Genomic DNA, 15,997 nt, shown 5'->3' with positions numbered 1-15,997 from the left:
ATCACGTGGTGTCTCGAAACGACGAACTGTCGCAACGGTGCACAGTCAGGGAGAACACAATTTGAGCTTGAAATTTTTTAGTGAGAGATCACCTCATAATGCTACCGTCATTCTAAGCATAATAAGGTGCATAAAGGATTACCATCACATGCAATTCATAAGTGACATGATATGGCCATCATCATGTGCTTCTTGATCTCCATCACCAAAGCACTGGCACGATCTTCTTGTCACCGGCGCCACACCATGATCTCCATCAATGTGTCGCCATCGGGGTTGTCGTGCTACTCATGCTATTACTACTAAAGCTACGTCCTAGCAATATAGTAAACGCATTTGCAAGCACAAACGTTAGTTTAAAGACAACCCTATGGCTCCTCCCGGTTGCCGTACCATCGACGTGCAAGTCAATATTAACTATTACAACATGATCATCTCATACATCCAATATATCACATCACATCGTTGGCCATATCACATCATAAGCATACCCTGCAAAAACAAGTTAGACATCCTCTAATTGTTGTTGCATGTTTTACGTGGTGACCATGGGTATCTAGTAGGATCGCATCTTACTTACGCAAACACCACAACGGAGATATATGAATTGCTATTTAACCTCATACAAGGACCTCCTCGGTCAAATCCGATTCAACTAAAGTTGGAGAAACCGACACTCGCCAGTCATCTTTGAGCAACGGAGTTGCTCGTAGTGATGAAACCACTCTCTCATAAGCGTACGAGTAATGTCGGTCTGAGCCGCTTCGATCCAACAATACCGCGGAATAAAGAAAACACTAAGGAGGGCAGCAAATCGCACATCACCTCCCACAAAAACTTTTGTGTCCACTCGAGATAACATCTACACATGAACCTAGCTCATGATGCCACTGTTGTGTAACGTCGCATGGGAAACAAAAATTTTCCTACGCGCATGAAGACCTATCATGGTGATGTCCATCTACGAGGGGGATTTCAGATCTACGTACCCTTGTAGATCGCACAATAGAAGCATTAATAAACGCGGTTGATGTAGTGGAACTTCCTCACGTCCCTCGATCCGCCCCGCGAACCGTTCCACGAACCATCCCGCGATCCGTCCCACGATCCGCTTCGATTTAGTGTCGAACGGACGGCACCTCCGCGTTCAACACACGTACAGCTCGATGATGATCTCGGCCTTCATGATCCAGCAAGAGAGACGGAGAGGTATATGAGTTCTCCGGAAGCGTGACGTCGCTCCGGAGGTTGATGGTGATTTAATCTCAGCAGGGCTCCGCCCGAGCTCCGCAGAAACGCGATCTAGAGGAAAAACCGTGGAGGTATGTGGTCGGGCTGCCGTGGCAAAGTTGTCTCAAATCAGCCCTAAAACCTCCGTATATATAGGTGGGAGGGGAGGAGCCTTGCCTTGGGGCTCAAGGAGCCCCAACGGGTTTGGCCGAAGGGGGGGAGCAGGAGTCCTCCTCCAATCCTAGTCCAACTAGGATTGGAAGGTGGAGTCCTTCCCTTCCTTCCCACTTCCCCCTTTTTTTTCTTTCTCTTTGATTTTCTTATCTCCCTGCGCAGGGGCCTCCTTGGGCTTTCCCACCAGCCCACTAAGGGCTGGTGTTGCACCCCTAAGGCCTTTGGTCTTCCCCGGGGTGGGCTCCCCCCCCCCCCCCGTTGAACATCCGGAACCCATTCCTCATTCCCGGTACATTCCCGGTAATTCCGAAAACCTTCCGGTAATCAAATGTGGTCATCCTATATATCAATCTTCGTCTCCGGACCATTCTGGAAACCCTCGTGACGTCCGTGATCTCATCCGGGAATCCGAACAACATTCGGTAACCAACCATATAACTCAAATACGCATAAAACAACATCGAACCTTAAGTGTGCAGACCCTGCGGGTTGGAGAACTATGTAGACATGATCCGAGGGACTCCTCGGTCAATATGCAATAGCGGGACCTGGATGCCCATATTGGATCCTACATATTCTACGAAGATCTTATCTTTGAACCTCAGTGCCAAGGATTCATATAATCCCGTATGTCATTTCCTTTGTCCTTCGGTATGTTACTTGCCCGAGATTCGATCGTCAGTATCCGCATAGCTATTTCAATCTCGTTTACCGGCAAGTCTCTTTACTCGTTCCGTAATACAAGATCCCGCAACTTACACTAAGTGACATTGCTTGCAAGGCTTGTGTGTGATGTTGGATTACCGAGTGGGCCCCGAGATACCTCTCCGTCACACGGAGTGACAAATCCCAGTCTTGATCCATACTAACTCAACGGACACCTTCGGAGATACCTGTAGAGAATCTTTATAGCCACCCAGTTACGTTGTGACGTTTGATACACACAAAGTATTCCTCCGGTGTCAGTGAGTTATATGATCTCATGGTCATAGGTATAGATACTTGACACGCAGAAAACAGTAGCAACAAAATGACACGATCAATATGCTACGTCTATTAGTTTGGGTCTAGTCCATCACATGATTCTCCCAATGATGTGATCCAGTTATCAAGCAACAACACTTTATACATAGTCAGATGACCCTGACTATCCTTGATCAACTGGCTAGCCAACTAGAGGCTTGCTAGGGACAGTGTTTTGTCTATGTATCCACACATGTATCTAAGTCTTCATTCAATACAATTATAGCATGGATAATAAATGATTATCACGAACAAAGAAATATAATAATAACTAATTTATTATTGCCTCTAGGGCATATTTCCAACAACCGGCGTGTCCATGGAGTGACCGGGCAGGAGGACGCCCCCGGAGGTGGCTCCAAAGGCGGTGGAATTCGTCACACCACCTGCGAGACGGCATGATTCATTCGACGCGGATGACGATCCGTTCACGGGGCATCCCTTCCGCCGCCTTGCGGACGTGTACGCCGGCCCGGCCAAGTCAACTATGCCGACGGAGCATCTCCTACTGGCCGAAGAGGAGCCGGCTACCTTTGCCGAAGCCGCGTCCCAGGAGAGCTGGCGAAGCGCGATGCTGGAGGAGCTGGCATCCATCGAAGAGAACGGCACCTGGACGCTAACCGATGTGCCTGCAGGTCACACAGTCATCGGCTTCAAATGGGTGTTTAAGCTGAAAAAGGACTCTTCTGGCACCATCGTCAAGCACAAAGTAAGACTTGTCGCAAGGGGATTCGTACAGAAGGAAGGCGTGGACTACGACGACGCGTTCGCACCCATGGCGAGGCTGAACTCGGTGCGCGTCATGGTGGGCACGGCTGCGGAACGCGGCTGGGAGCTGCACCACCTCGACGTCAAGTCAGCGTTTCTCAACGGGGAGCTCAAGGAAGAAGTGTACGTCACCCAGCCACCAGGCTTCGCGCGGAGAGGCGAGGAGCGCAAGGTATTCTGTCTTCACAAGGCGTTGTATGGACTGCGGCATGCGCCACGAGCTTGGAACGCCAAGCTTGATTGCACCATGCAACAACTTGGGTTCGCAAGCTGTCCATCAGAGCACGCCATGTACGCGCACGGACAGCGGCAAGCGTGGCTGCTGGTTGGCGTCTACGTCGACGATCTCGTCGTCACCGGAGCCGACTCCCAGGAGATCCAAAGCTTCAAGAAGGAGATGATGGCCAGGTTCCGCATGAGTGATCTCGGCTTACTTAGCTTTTATCTCGGCCTAGAAGTGAAGCAGGGAGCTGGAGACATCACCTTGTCGCAGGCGGCGTACGCTGGAGAGCTGCTGGAGTGAGCGGGCATGGCGGATTGCAACCCGACGAACGTGCCCATGGAGCCGCGTCTTAAACTAAGCAAGGAGGGGCCAGAACCACGTGTGGATGCTACGGATTACAGAAGCATCATCGGTGGTCTTCGCTACCTCACCCACACGTGGCCAGATATTGCCTTCGCGGTAGGTTATCTGAGTCGGTTCATGGAGGCGCCAAACACGGCGCATCTGGGCGCCGTCAAGCACCTTCTTCGCTACATCGCCGGCACTCGCAGGTACGGGTGTAAGTACATCAAGGGAGGAAGTGGAGGCTTGGTTGGCTACAGTGACTCGGACATGGCCGGCGACATTGATGACCGCAAGAGCACATCCGGTAACGTCTTGTTCCTCGGGGGAGCTCCGATCACCTGGCAGTCACAGAAGAAAAAGATCGTTGCACTGTCCTCGTGCGAAGCCGAGTACGTGGCCGCAACGACTGCGGCATGCCAGGGGATTTGGCTGAGCAGGCTCTTAGGAGATCTGCTAGCAGAGGAGACCGGCGCCATCACCATCTTCATCGACAACAAGTCGGCCATCTAGCTGTGCAAGAATCATGTCTTCCACGACCAGAGCAAGCACATTGATGTGCGATACCACTTCATCCGAAGGTGCGTGGAGGAGGGAAGAATCAAAGTCGAACACACTTCTACCGGCGATCAGCTCGCAGACATCTTCACAAAGTCACTCGGGCGCACGTGGTTTCTAGAGCTGCGCTCACACATTGGTATGGTTGAGGTTTAGTTAGTTCGTCACAACTAGCTTAGGGGGAGATCGATAGCTAATAATCTAGCATGACAGATCGCCAGGGCTACTAAGTGTCTGAATGATACTACAGCTGCAGGTGTAGTGGTTTTAGTTTCCCGTCAGTTTTGTCAGTTAGAGTTTTTTCCTCGTTTCCGTTAGACAGCGCCTGAGGACGTGGTATGTGCGCTCCCGATGCCTTAGATCACGGCACGATCTCGCTCTTGATCGTGGGATGGCATGATCCTGTAGAGGGGGCAGCTCCTGATCCGTTTTTCCCGTTCAGCAAGTGAATAAGAAGGAAGAAACAGAAAAGCAACAAGTGATTCCGCTGCGAAAAACCCCGTCGTCTACCTCGAGCTCCAGCCGCCATAGCCAGCTGTTTTCTTCGGCTCTAGGAAGCGTTAGTGCTGACAGTTGAACTTGTCTTCCTGGATTGATCATTGATAACATTACTACTATTATATACTCATTCCGTCCGAAAATACTTATCACGGAAATGAATGCATCTAGATGTATCTTGGTTTTACATACATCCAACTTTATAAATTTGTGGGACAATTAATTTTGGAAGGAGGGAGTACTATTAAGACTTCAGTGAAATAGGACCATATTTGAGAGGACCATATTTGAGAGTCTGGCTAATTTTGCTCCCCCCTCACCCTCGAGAAACAGAAAAAAAAAACCTACACGCTGGCTCCCCCGCCCGCTCGCTTCGCCCTCTTCCCCGTGCCGTCGGGCTAAGCCTAGATGACGTCGACGGTGGCGAGGATCTCCTTCCTCCTTGTTTGATATGCTGCAACGCGGGAGTGGCACCTCTACGGGGACGCCTCGTTCTAGCGCAAGGCAAGGTGGCGACGCTCGCGTCTCACGCAGGATTGGGCGACGGATCTGGGGTGACTGCGTGCCAGTGGTGAGGTTCTCCTTCTCCCCCAGCGTACCTCTCTTCCTCCCTTGGCTTTCCTATGTGATTCCGAATGGTTGGACTCCAGATCCGGCTATCCCAGGAGCCAGGGGGTGAGGGGGAAGGCTCATGGGGCTCGGTGGTGCGCCGGATGGACTCCCTGCCATGTGGGGGTGCATCTACTTGGGAGGTCACGGCCGTAGATAGGGAACTGCGGCTACCTCCCCCTCCATTATCCGGTAGCAGGGGTGTCACTGGGGTGGTCACCCGTTTGCTCTTTGTGGCGTGCTGAAGGAAGATGGGGATGGTTGCTCCCTTCCATATTATGTCTTTGGTGACCGATTTTGGTTCGTTGGTCGACGCCGTAGGAGGTGGCGGCGCTGGCGTGGGGATCCCTTCGTGCAGTGTGTGTCCTGGGACTATAAAGGGTCCTTGTAGTCCCGCCGCAAGTCAGTGAGGTGCTTCGTAGTAGGATTAACCTTGCGGTGATCATTATTACTTGTGATGGCGTTGGGAATTTCCTGAAGAGTAAGAGTGATGTAGTAAAGTAGCGAATGGTATATCCCTCAGTTAAGAAATAAGGTTTATAGAACCAATAGGAGACCGCACAAACAAATGATTAGCAGTACCCACACCAAAGAAAATGTAAAACATGAAGGATGCACATCATCATGAAAAAAAAATGAAATATAAAACAAAGAAACCGTCGCGGTGATAAACACTCACAACAATAACACTCTAACCACCACCAAAGATAACACCTGGACCACAAAGAGGGATTCTCCAAAAACAATGCTTCAAGAAGGAAACAACGCACCAACATTGTCATCGTTCGATCGAAGAACTTGAGTTTTCCCCCTAGAGAAAATCTGATTTCACAAACGATGCCTTCTGCAAGGCCATTGCCAGACACAACCAATGAAGGCTAGACCTTGGGCATTTACCATGGAAATCATGACTAGGTGCTCGAGGAGCACCACAAAAAATGCAGTTCACCTATCTTGTCGCACCCTCTAGCCAAGGTCGCTGCTGCAAGTCACCAACATCCGACACACCGGAGGAACATGTGTCGTCATTCATCATCGCTTCCAATACTCCTCTATGTTGAAAATATGCCCTGGAGGCAATAATAAATTAGTTATTATTATATTTCCTTGTTCATGATAATCGTTTATTATCCATGCTAGAATTGTATTAATTGGAAACTCAAATACATGTGTGGATACATAGACAGCACAATGTCCCTAGTGAGCCTCTAAGGACTAGCTCGCTGATCAAAGATGGTCAAGGTTTCCTAACCATAGACATGAGTTGTAATTTGATAACGGGGTCACATCATTAGGAGAATGATGTGATGGACAAGACCCGAACTATTAACGTAGCATGTGATCGTGTCAGTTTATTTCTACCGTTTTCTGCATGTCAAGTATCTGTTTCTATGACCAAGAGATCATGCAAATCACGGGCACCAGAGGAATGTCTTGTGTGTATCAAACATGACAACATAATTGAGTGACTGTAAAGGAGCTCTATAGGTATCTCCGAAGGTGTCTGTTGGATTGGCGTGAATCGAGACTGGGATTTGTCACTCCGTAAGACGGAGAGGTATCTCTAGGGTCCACTCGGTAATACAACATCATAATGAGCTTGCAAGCAATGTGACTAAGGAGTTAGTCACGGGATCTTGTACTACAGAACGAGTAAAGAGACTTGCCGGTAACAAGATTGAACTAGTTATAGAGATACCGACCATCGAATCTCGGGCAAGTAACATACCAATGAACAAAGGGAACAGTATACGTGATTGATTGAATCCTTGGCATCGTGGTTCGACTGATAAAGAACTTCGTAGAATATGTAGGAGTCAATATGCGCATCCAGGTACCGCTATTGGTTATTGACCGGAGAGTGTCTCGGTCATGTCTATATAGTTCCTGAACCCGCATGGCTTGCACACTTAAGGTTCGATGACAATTCGGTATAGTTGAGTTATGTATGTTGGTAACCGAAGGTTGTTCGTAGTCCCAGATGTGATCTCGGACGTCAAGAGGAGTTCCAGAATGGTCCAGAAATGAAGATTTATATTGCAAGGAGGTATACGGGTTCCGTAAAGGTTTCGAACATTACCAGTAATGTATCGGGTGTGACGAACGGGTTTCGTGGTTCACCGGAGGGGCCACCCACTCCAGGGGGCAGATAGGCCTAAGAGGTGGCGCACCAGCCCCTGGTGGGCTGGGCGGCCAACACCTATGGTCCTATGCGCACAAAGTGATGAGGTGGAGAGGAGTCCGAATAGGACCAGGACTCCTCCTAGCGCCTCCGCACCCAATAAGGCGATGGCTCCACCCCATCCCCTCCCTCCTATATATATTGGAGAGGAGAGACGGCAGCCGCATCCGAAACGGTTATGGCGCGCAGCCGCACCTAATTAGGTCATGGCGCAACTTTCTCTCCCTCCTCTAGCTTGTTCCAGCTCTAGATCGATTCGGTAGCGCACGTCACAGCCCTGCCGGATCAGATCCACCAACACCGCCGCCATGCCATCGTGCTATGGGAGAACTCATCTACCTCTCCACCCTCGCTTGCTAGATCAAGGAGGTGGAGATCATCATCGAGCTATACGTGTGATGAACACGGAGGTGCCGTCCATTCGGCACTAGATCGGGACGGATCGTGATGGGATCGCGGGACGGATCTTCAATGGATCGCAATGATCTTCAACTGCATCACCCGCGTTATATACGCTTCCGCTTAGCGATCTACAAGGGTATGTACATGCGCTCCCCCCCTTGTAGATGTTAATCTCCATAGATTGATCTTGGTGAGCGTAGGAAATTTTTTGTTTCCCATGCGACGTTCCCCAACACTCTACACCATTAAAAACCTCCTATCTTAGCCACTATGACTTTCTCCACCTATCGCAATGCCATGGAAATCTATATTAGGACATATCCCATAGCCGTGTCAATAAAGTGAAGCTTTGCGCTACACTCTCACGAAGCCTCACTGGCCATGAGCAAATCAGCGGAATCACTGAGAGGAAGACCACAACTCATTGGCATCTAGCATCGTTGGTGGGCGTGTGAAGGTCTGTCTCCGCTGGATATGCCTTTTGTGGATTTGTTAGGATCTGTTTGTCGTTCGCCTATTTTTGTGTGATTTCACGTTGCATCCTTTTGATCTACGTTACGCTTCATCGGAGACGGTTGTCTACTATAAAACGTTTTGTCCGGCTCCGATGAGGGAGAGGCAATGACGGCGGCACTCTTCCTCTCGATTCAGTGCTTGCAGTCGTCATTAGGTGGTCTATAAATCCGGATGTAATTATTATTATTTTTTATGTTTATTGTATTACCGTGCTTGAGTGACGAGATCGGATATTTTTCCGCAAAAAATGTATAAATATTACACTGGTTATTTTCTTGCTGATCATCTGTCTGATTAAGTATTATTTAGTGTCCTATCAGTACGTTGTTGTGAACAGAGACATACGTAGAATATAATTAACATTACTCCCTCCGTTCTTAAATATAAGTATTTTTAGAGATTCCACTATGAACTACATATGGAGGAAAATAAATGAATCTAAATTCTAAAATATGTCCATATACATACGTATGATGTTTGTAGTATAATCTCTTCAAAGACTTATATTTAGGAACGGAGGGAGTACTAATTTTCATCATGTATTAATTGTGTATGACTTACATCCTTATTTAGGGCAGTTGCGAATACAAGAAGACACACTTCCCATCTTTTAAGCTTAGACCACAATTTGACCAACGTAATAATAGTTATGTACAAAATATACCATTGGAAACATTTTCCAATATACTCATAGTTCATTGATCAAATTGATGATATAGAGATGTATACATGTCATATCCAAATAAAGAGAGGGAGTGCCATACAATCCATATCATTACTTACTATTTATTTTTCTATGGTTATTATCATGCATTAATGATGTATTATTTCATATTTTTTGTAGAAAGTTGTGGAGAGGAGACAGGACGACCATCATAAAATACATGTTAATAGTAAACATATATAAATCATATGTGACTTACGATGCAATGAGTAGTTGTCTTTTAAAATCTACCATCCTAAGAGAGCACCATAAGAACCAGTGGATAGAAACACATGTCATATAAGCATTGTCATGAACTATCAGCATTTATGAATTGTTTGCTCTTTTCTTCGATATTTGTATGAGGTTTGGGAGAGGAAGGCATACTTCTTAATTTTCAGTTTTAAGGCATGCACATATCCCTAGTCATCAATTTGATCAATGTAATGTGATTTATGTATCATAAAATAACCATAATAAAATCTTCAAATAATGAAGAATTAGAAACTTATTTCAAATCCGAATTAAATGATATACATTTTATGGCTTATAACTCATATTTCACTGGTCAAATTGACGATCTTGAGATAGACACATAACTTATTAACCGAAATAAAGGGACTACCATATAATCAATATTATTAATTACTGTTTATTTTCTTATTTATCTTGATGCATTAATTACATATTATTTCCTTATTGTTTTGTAGTACAAAGTTGTGGGGGTGGAGACCTAAATGACGTACCCAGACTTCACTCTAATAGCAACATAAATTATATGCAACATATGGTGCATTGGGTAGTTGTCTTTTCTGTAGTAATTTTCTTAGAACAGCTCTGCAAGAGCTTGTGCTGATAGTGGCTTCAGATAGCAAATACAGAAAAAACAATGAAATAATTAATCTAAAGGGGAAACAGAGAGAATGACGTTTTGGCTCTCGACCTCCATGAAGACTAAAATTTTGAAAAATTCAAAATTCGAAAATTTTGGTGTCAAAAAAATCCGAAAAACATTGTGCAACTAAACAAGGATGTGAGCCGTATGTGTGTGAAATTTCATGCTGAAATAGTTTGAAACGCGATCTATAGAAAAAAGATAAATTCATGGTGTGAAAAGATGAATAGTATCATGTGTTAAAAAGTCTCAGATTTATCTTTTTGCACAGCCTAATTTTAACGTATTTAGTCTTAAAAATTTACACACTTGTGCATTGTACCTTCATCTATCTACATTTTTTTTCAGAATTTTTTAGACGGTAAGAATATGAATTTTCATGAAATTTTAATTTTGCATTTGGAAGCCTCCATGAAGCTCGGCCTCCAAAAGCAATTTCCGGGAAACAGATGTGTACTACTTGGGCAAAGAAAACATCAGTATATTTTAGTACTTAGAATAATAAAACGTAAATTCATGTTAATAAATGGAAGATATTATGGATTTATATGAAAACATTAAAATAGATAAGAAATATAAAATGCAAAATAAAATAATAAAATAAGTGACATTAAATATGAAATAATAAAATACGAGAAAGTTAATAAGCACAATAAGTGGTTAAGAGGAGAAAATTAATACCGGTGATAAATAGATAAGAAACGTGCGGACACAGATCAGCGCCTCGCCTCATTTCCATACAAACTTTACTATGCAAAATTGCTTTGTCTGAAAATAATCCTACTACGAAGTTTTTTGTTCACAATCCTCCGGTCTTCCCCTTCATACGCGTGTCCGTTTCTTATTCCCCTCTCTCTTTCTAGGCAGGTTAGTCCAGTGTTATGATGGTAACCAATCAAACTAGAGATCGTTCAAAATAATCCTTTGCGATTGATGAAATTCATGTGATGATGGAAGTCACTTTGCCAAAAAAATGACATCATGAAAGTCCATTTAAGTTTTTTCTGGGGAAAAAGTCCATTAAGTTAGATTGTTCACTTTAAGATTAAATTACAATATGTAATTAAGTGGAAGCTCTCCTTGCCCAACGGATGTGCAATTGTACACGCACGGACAACTTGTCCCTCGCAACCGTCGCATCTCATTGGAACCGACGCATCCCCTCGGATCATCGCGTGCCCCCTCTTTGTATAAAGTGCAGGTTCCTGCACATCAATGGATCAAGAGATTCCACTTCTCTAACAGTTCATATTAGACGTAGCCAGAAACCAGTTAGTGATTACCTTGCATGGTTTGCCAGAGTACATGTACTTAGTGCTGTATGGTTGGTTTAGAACCAGTTGACATAGAGCTTCTTTGTAACCATGATTGTAATCTTTGATTAATGAGCAATATTAAATCCCCCCCCCCCCCCAAAAGAATAGAAGATAATAAATGAAAGATATGAGATAATGATGAGGACATATCTAAAAAGAGAGAAAATTAACTACGAGCAATAAATGGATAAGAAACACTTGAGGGGTGGAGACCTAAATGACGTACCCAGACTTCAGCTTACTAGCAAAATAAATTATATGCAACATATGGTGCATTGGGTAGTTGTCTTTTCTGTAGTAATTTTCTTAGGACAGCTCTGCAAGAGCTTGTGCTGATAGTGGCTTCAGATAGCCAATACAGTAAAAGCAACGAAATAAATAATCTAAAGGGGAACAGAGAGAATGTCGTTTTGGTTCTCGGCCTCCACGAAGACTAAAATTTTGAAATATTCAAAATTCATAAAAATTGGTGTCAAAATAATCAGAAAAACATTGTGCAACTAAACAAGGATGCGAGCCGTATGTGTGTGAAATTTCGTGTTGAAATAGCTTGAAACACGATCTGTAGAAAAAAGATAAATTCATGGTTTGAAAAGATGAATAGTATCATGTGTTAAAAAGTCTCAGATTTGTCTTTTTGCACAGTCTAATTTCAACGTATTTAGTCTTGAAAATTTACAAACTTGTGCATTATACCTTCATCTATCTATATATTTTTTCAGAATTTTTTAGAATGTAAAAAATATGAATTTTTTTCATGAAATTTAAATTTTGCATTTGAAAGCCTCCATGAAGCTCGGCCTCCAAAAACAATTTCCGGGAAACAGATGTGTACTACTTGGACAAAAAAATCAGTATCTTTTAGTACTTACAGTAATAAAAAGTAAATTCATGTCAATAAATGGAAGATATTATGGATTTATATGGAAACATTAAAATAGATAAGAAATATAAAAATAAAATAATAAAATAAGTGACATTAAATATGAAGTAATAAAAATACGCGAAAGTTAATAAGCACAATAAGTGGTTAAGAGGAGAAAATTAATACCGGTAATAAATGGATAAGAAACGTGCGGACACATATCAATGCCTCGCCTCATTTTCATACAAAGATGGGAAAATCTAAAAAGAAGCGTGCGTACATGAGCCCTACCGTGTGGCGGGATCATGCTGCATTCCTTCCCTATGACCAGAATTTAAAAACTTTTATCTCTTAAACCGTTAATTCGACCGATGATCCGCTTTCGCAGTTGACTTAGTTTCGGTGAAATCTTCAAAACTAGATCCCATGTCGACATGTTTTAACAATTGTTTTTGACCATACTCACCACATTTGTTGCACTTACTTATCATATTAGTATGTACTTACTTGTCTGATAAAAACTAACTTAATCGTCATATTTTTGGAAATTGCGTATAAATATGACATCTCAACATAATCAAACCGACAAGTACAAACAACTTATTTTAGGCGATTACGCGCAAAAATATGACAACTCAACATATTTAAAATAGGTGACCATAAGAAATCTTTTTTGGTCATCGTTTGTAAATATGACAACTCGGGATAGTTAAACTAACAAGCACACAAAATAGTTTTCTGGCAAAGTTGTATGTAAGTATGACAAGTTGGCATATTTTTAAATTGGCAAACACAACCTATGACATGCTTTTATATCATGTATAATGAAAACTGCTACAAGGCTTTGTACGAAACAACATTAAAAAGTGTTAATCAAGTTATTTTTTTGGGCAAGTAAGTGGTTAATAATATGGCAACTTGGTCTAAAAAATGTGGCAAGTATAAACCGAAAAAATAGTTGATGGAACATGTTGTTATGGGATCTAGTTTTGAAGAACTCGTAGCGAGAAAGTCAATGATGAAAACGGATCATTGATTGAATTATCGGTTTTATAGATAATTTTTTTAAAATTTCAAACATCAAAGGGAATCTTGCACGTGGCATTGTACTCGTGCGAGAGCTCAAACCTAAAAAGGAGTACATCGGACCCAACTGGCCAACGGATCTACAGATTGCATGCACTAATCGACGCTCCAGCGGCCACCGCATGGTAACACAAATATGGGGCGCTGCTGCCTAGTTTGGTCCTACAAACTTTACTATGCAAAATTGCTTTGTCTGAAAATAATCCTACTACGAAGTTTTTTGTTCACAATCCTCCGGTCTTCCCCTTCATACGCGTGTCCGTTTCTTATTCCCCTCTCTCTTTCTAGGCAGGTTAGTCCAGTGTTACGATGGTAACCAATCAAACTAGAGATCGTTCAAAATAATCCTTTGCGATTGATGAAATTCATGTGATGATGGAAGTCACTTTGCCAAAAAAATGACATCATGAAAGTCCATTTAAGTTTTTTCTGGGGAAAAAGTCCATTAAGTTAGATTGTTCACTTTAAGATTAAATTACAATATGTAATTAAGTGGAATCTCTCCTTGTACACGCACGGACAACTTGTCCCTCGCAACCGTCGCATCTCACTGGAACCGACGCATCCCCTCGGATCATCGCGTGCCCCCTCTTTGTATAAAGTGCATGTTCCTGCACATCAATGGATCAAGAGATTCCACTTCTCTAACAGTTCATATTAGACGTAGCCAGAAAGCAGTTAGTGATTACCTTGTATGGTTTGCCAGAGTACATGTACTTAGTGCTGTGTGGTTGGTTTAGAACCAGTTGACATAGAGCTTCTTTGTAACCATGATTGTAATCTTTGATTAATGAGCAATATTAAATTTCCCCCCAAAAGAATAGAAGATAATAAATGAAAGATAGGAGATAATGATGAGGACATATCTAAAAAGAGAGAAAATTAATTACGAGCAATAAATGGATAAGAAACACTTGTGCCTCGTCTGCCACGTAGCCCAAATTCCATACAAACGTCACACAAAACTACTTCGCTCCCAAAGACCGGATTTTAGTTCTTCTTCGTCCTCCAGCTTTTTCATCCTCTTGCGCGTGCGTTTCTTCCCCGCAGGTTTGCTTCGTACCGAATTCTCTGCTGCTCTAGCTAATCAATCTGCTCCTTCCCCTGAACGTCAATCTGTAGTCATGGCCAACGCCGGTGTCAACAACGTGCCCGCCGCCGTGGAGTTGGGAGCCGATGACCCCGCCTTGGCCTCCGTGGAAGGCGAGGTGGAGTCCCCACCGCCGTCGTCCGGGTACAACGCATCCTCAGAGGGTTCGGAGGAGTACCTGACCAGCGGCCAGGAAGGGGAGGGATCCGGTGCGGTGCCGGCGCCCCTGCTGCCAGCTGAAGCAGCGGCGGCGGCGGCGGCAGTGTGGTCCCTCGCGTTCGGGTCCGCGTCGGAGCGGGGACAGGATCACGGGAAGAGGATGGAGGACGCCGTGTCGCTGCGCCCGTTCTTCTGCGCCTGGGCCGACGGCTCCCCCATGCACTTCTTTGCCGTCTTCGACGGCCACGGCGGCCCCCAGGTACGTAACCTCCTCTTCCCTCTCCTCCTCCAGGTCTAGTGGTCGACACGTCCATGCCCTAGCCTACACGTGTGTTTGCTTCGTCTTGGCGTGCAGGTATCGGCCCTGTGCAGGGACCAGATGCACGTCATACTGGCCGAGGAGCTGGCCGGCGCGGCGACGGCCTACCGGAAGGAGCACCCGGAGAAGAAGGACGAAGAGGCGGAGCGTCGTGCGTGGGAGGCGGCGCTGAAGCGGAGCTTCGAGCGGGCGGACGCACTGGGGATGGGGCTGTCGGAATCGGGATGGCCCATCGTAGGGTCCACTGCCGTGGTGGCGCTCGTGGTCCGGGATAGCATCGTCGTCGCCAACTGCGGCGACTCCCGCGCCGTGCTCTGCCGCGCCGGTAACGCCGCCCCCCTCTCCGAGGACCACAAGGTGAGATTAGCTGCGTCATGCATGAATGGTATGGTCTCATCTGGCCGGACAAATTTGAGCTTGATGATGGGTGCGTGGATGCAGCTGGAGCGGGCCGACGAGAGGGCGCGGGCGGACGCGGCGGGCGGCAAAGTGCGGCGCACCGAGGACGGGCAGCTGCGCGTACAGGGGGTGCTTGCCATGTCTCGCGCATTAGGTACGCCCTAGTTGTTGTTTGCTTTTTTATGCACATGACATTTTCTTCCATGCAAAAAAAGAAAAGAAAAAAAAGACGTTTCAAACCCGTGCATCAATATTGGCTTGGTATATCTATATATCTGAGAGGAAACAAAAGTAAATACAACTATATCAACAGGCTGCTATCCACTATATCTATATCCACGCCAAAATCATCGACTCCTTTCATTTTCCATTGGTCCCTATCCAATTCCCTCACTTTTCCCTCACCCTCTCCTTCCTTCCGCCGCCGACGTATGAAACCGTCGGAGATGGAGCCCCCGAAGGTGCATCAAAGCAAAGCCCGCAATGGTTGGACGTCGGTGGGCCTGGTGATGGCGATGGGCGTGGAGGTTGTGGCAAACGACGCTGCCATGGAGGACGCCGCCGGACGGGTGCGCCTACAGTACAGACGGTGGTGCCGTGGCTAGAGCCTTACAAGCCTCCGTACTACTACGATGCGAAG

At 45.2% G+C, this 15,997-nt stretch overlaps 1 protein-coding gene across 1 annotated transcript; it reads left to right on the top strand.

Moving 5' to 3' along the window:
* Window positions 1–14,372: 14,372 nt before the first annotated feature.
* On the top strand, window positions 14,373–15,522 carry LOC123408016 (probable protein phosphatase 2C 37). Its single transcript, XM_045101243.1, has 2 exons — window positions 14,373–14,898; window positions 14,995–15,522. Exons 1-2 carry the CDS (start codon window positions 14,515–14,517, stop codon window positions 15,520–15,522), a joined length of 912 nt encoding a protein of 303 aa, XP_044957178.1. The 5' UTR covers window positions 14,373–14,514.
* The last annotated feature ends 475 nt before the right edge of the window (window positions 15,523–15,997 follow it).

The sequence above is a fragment of the Hordeum vulgare genome, chromosome 7H, assembly GCF_904849725.1.
Source record: "Hordeum vulgare subsp. vulgare chromosome 7H, MorexV3_pseudomolecules_assembly, whole genome shotgun sequence".
Classification (NCBI taxonomy): Eukaryota; Viridiplantae; Streptophyta; class Magnoliopsida; order Poales; family Poaceae; genus Hordeum; species Hordeum vulgare.
This window is presented reverse-complemented; position numbering and strand designations above follow the sequence as displayed.

Excerpts from the sequence above, each read along its gene's own strand:
- LOC123408016 (XM_045101243.1), top strand. The coding sequence starts at position 14,515 with ATGGCCAACGCCGGTGTCAACAACGTGCCCGCCGCCGTGGAGTTGGGA. Across the intron at positions 14,899-14,994 it reads ACGGCCACGGCGGCCCCCAG|GTATCGGCCCTGTGCAGGGA; the intron begins GTACGTAACCTC and ends CTTGGCGTGCAG.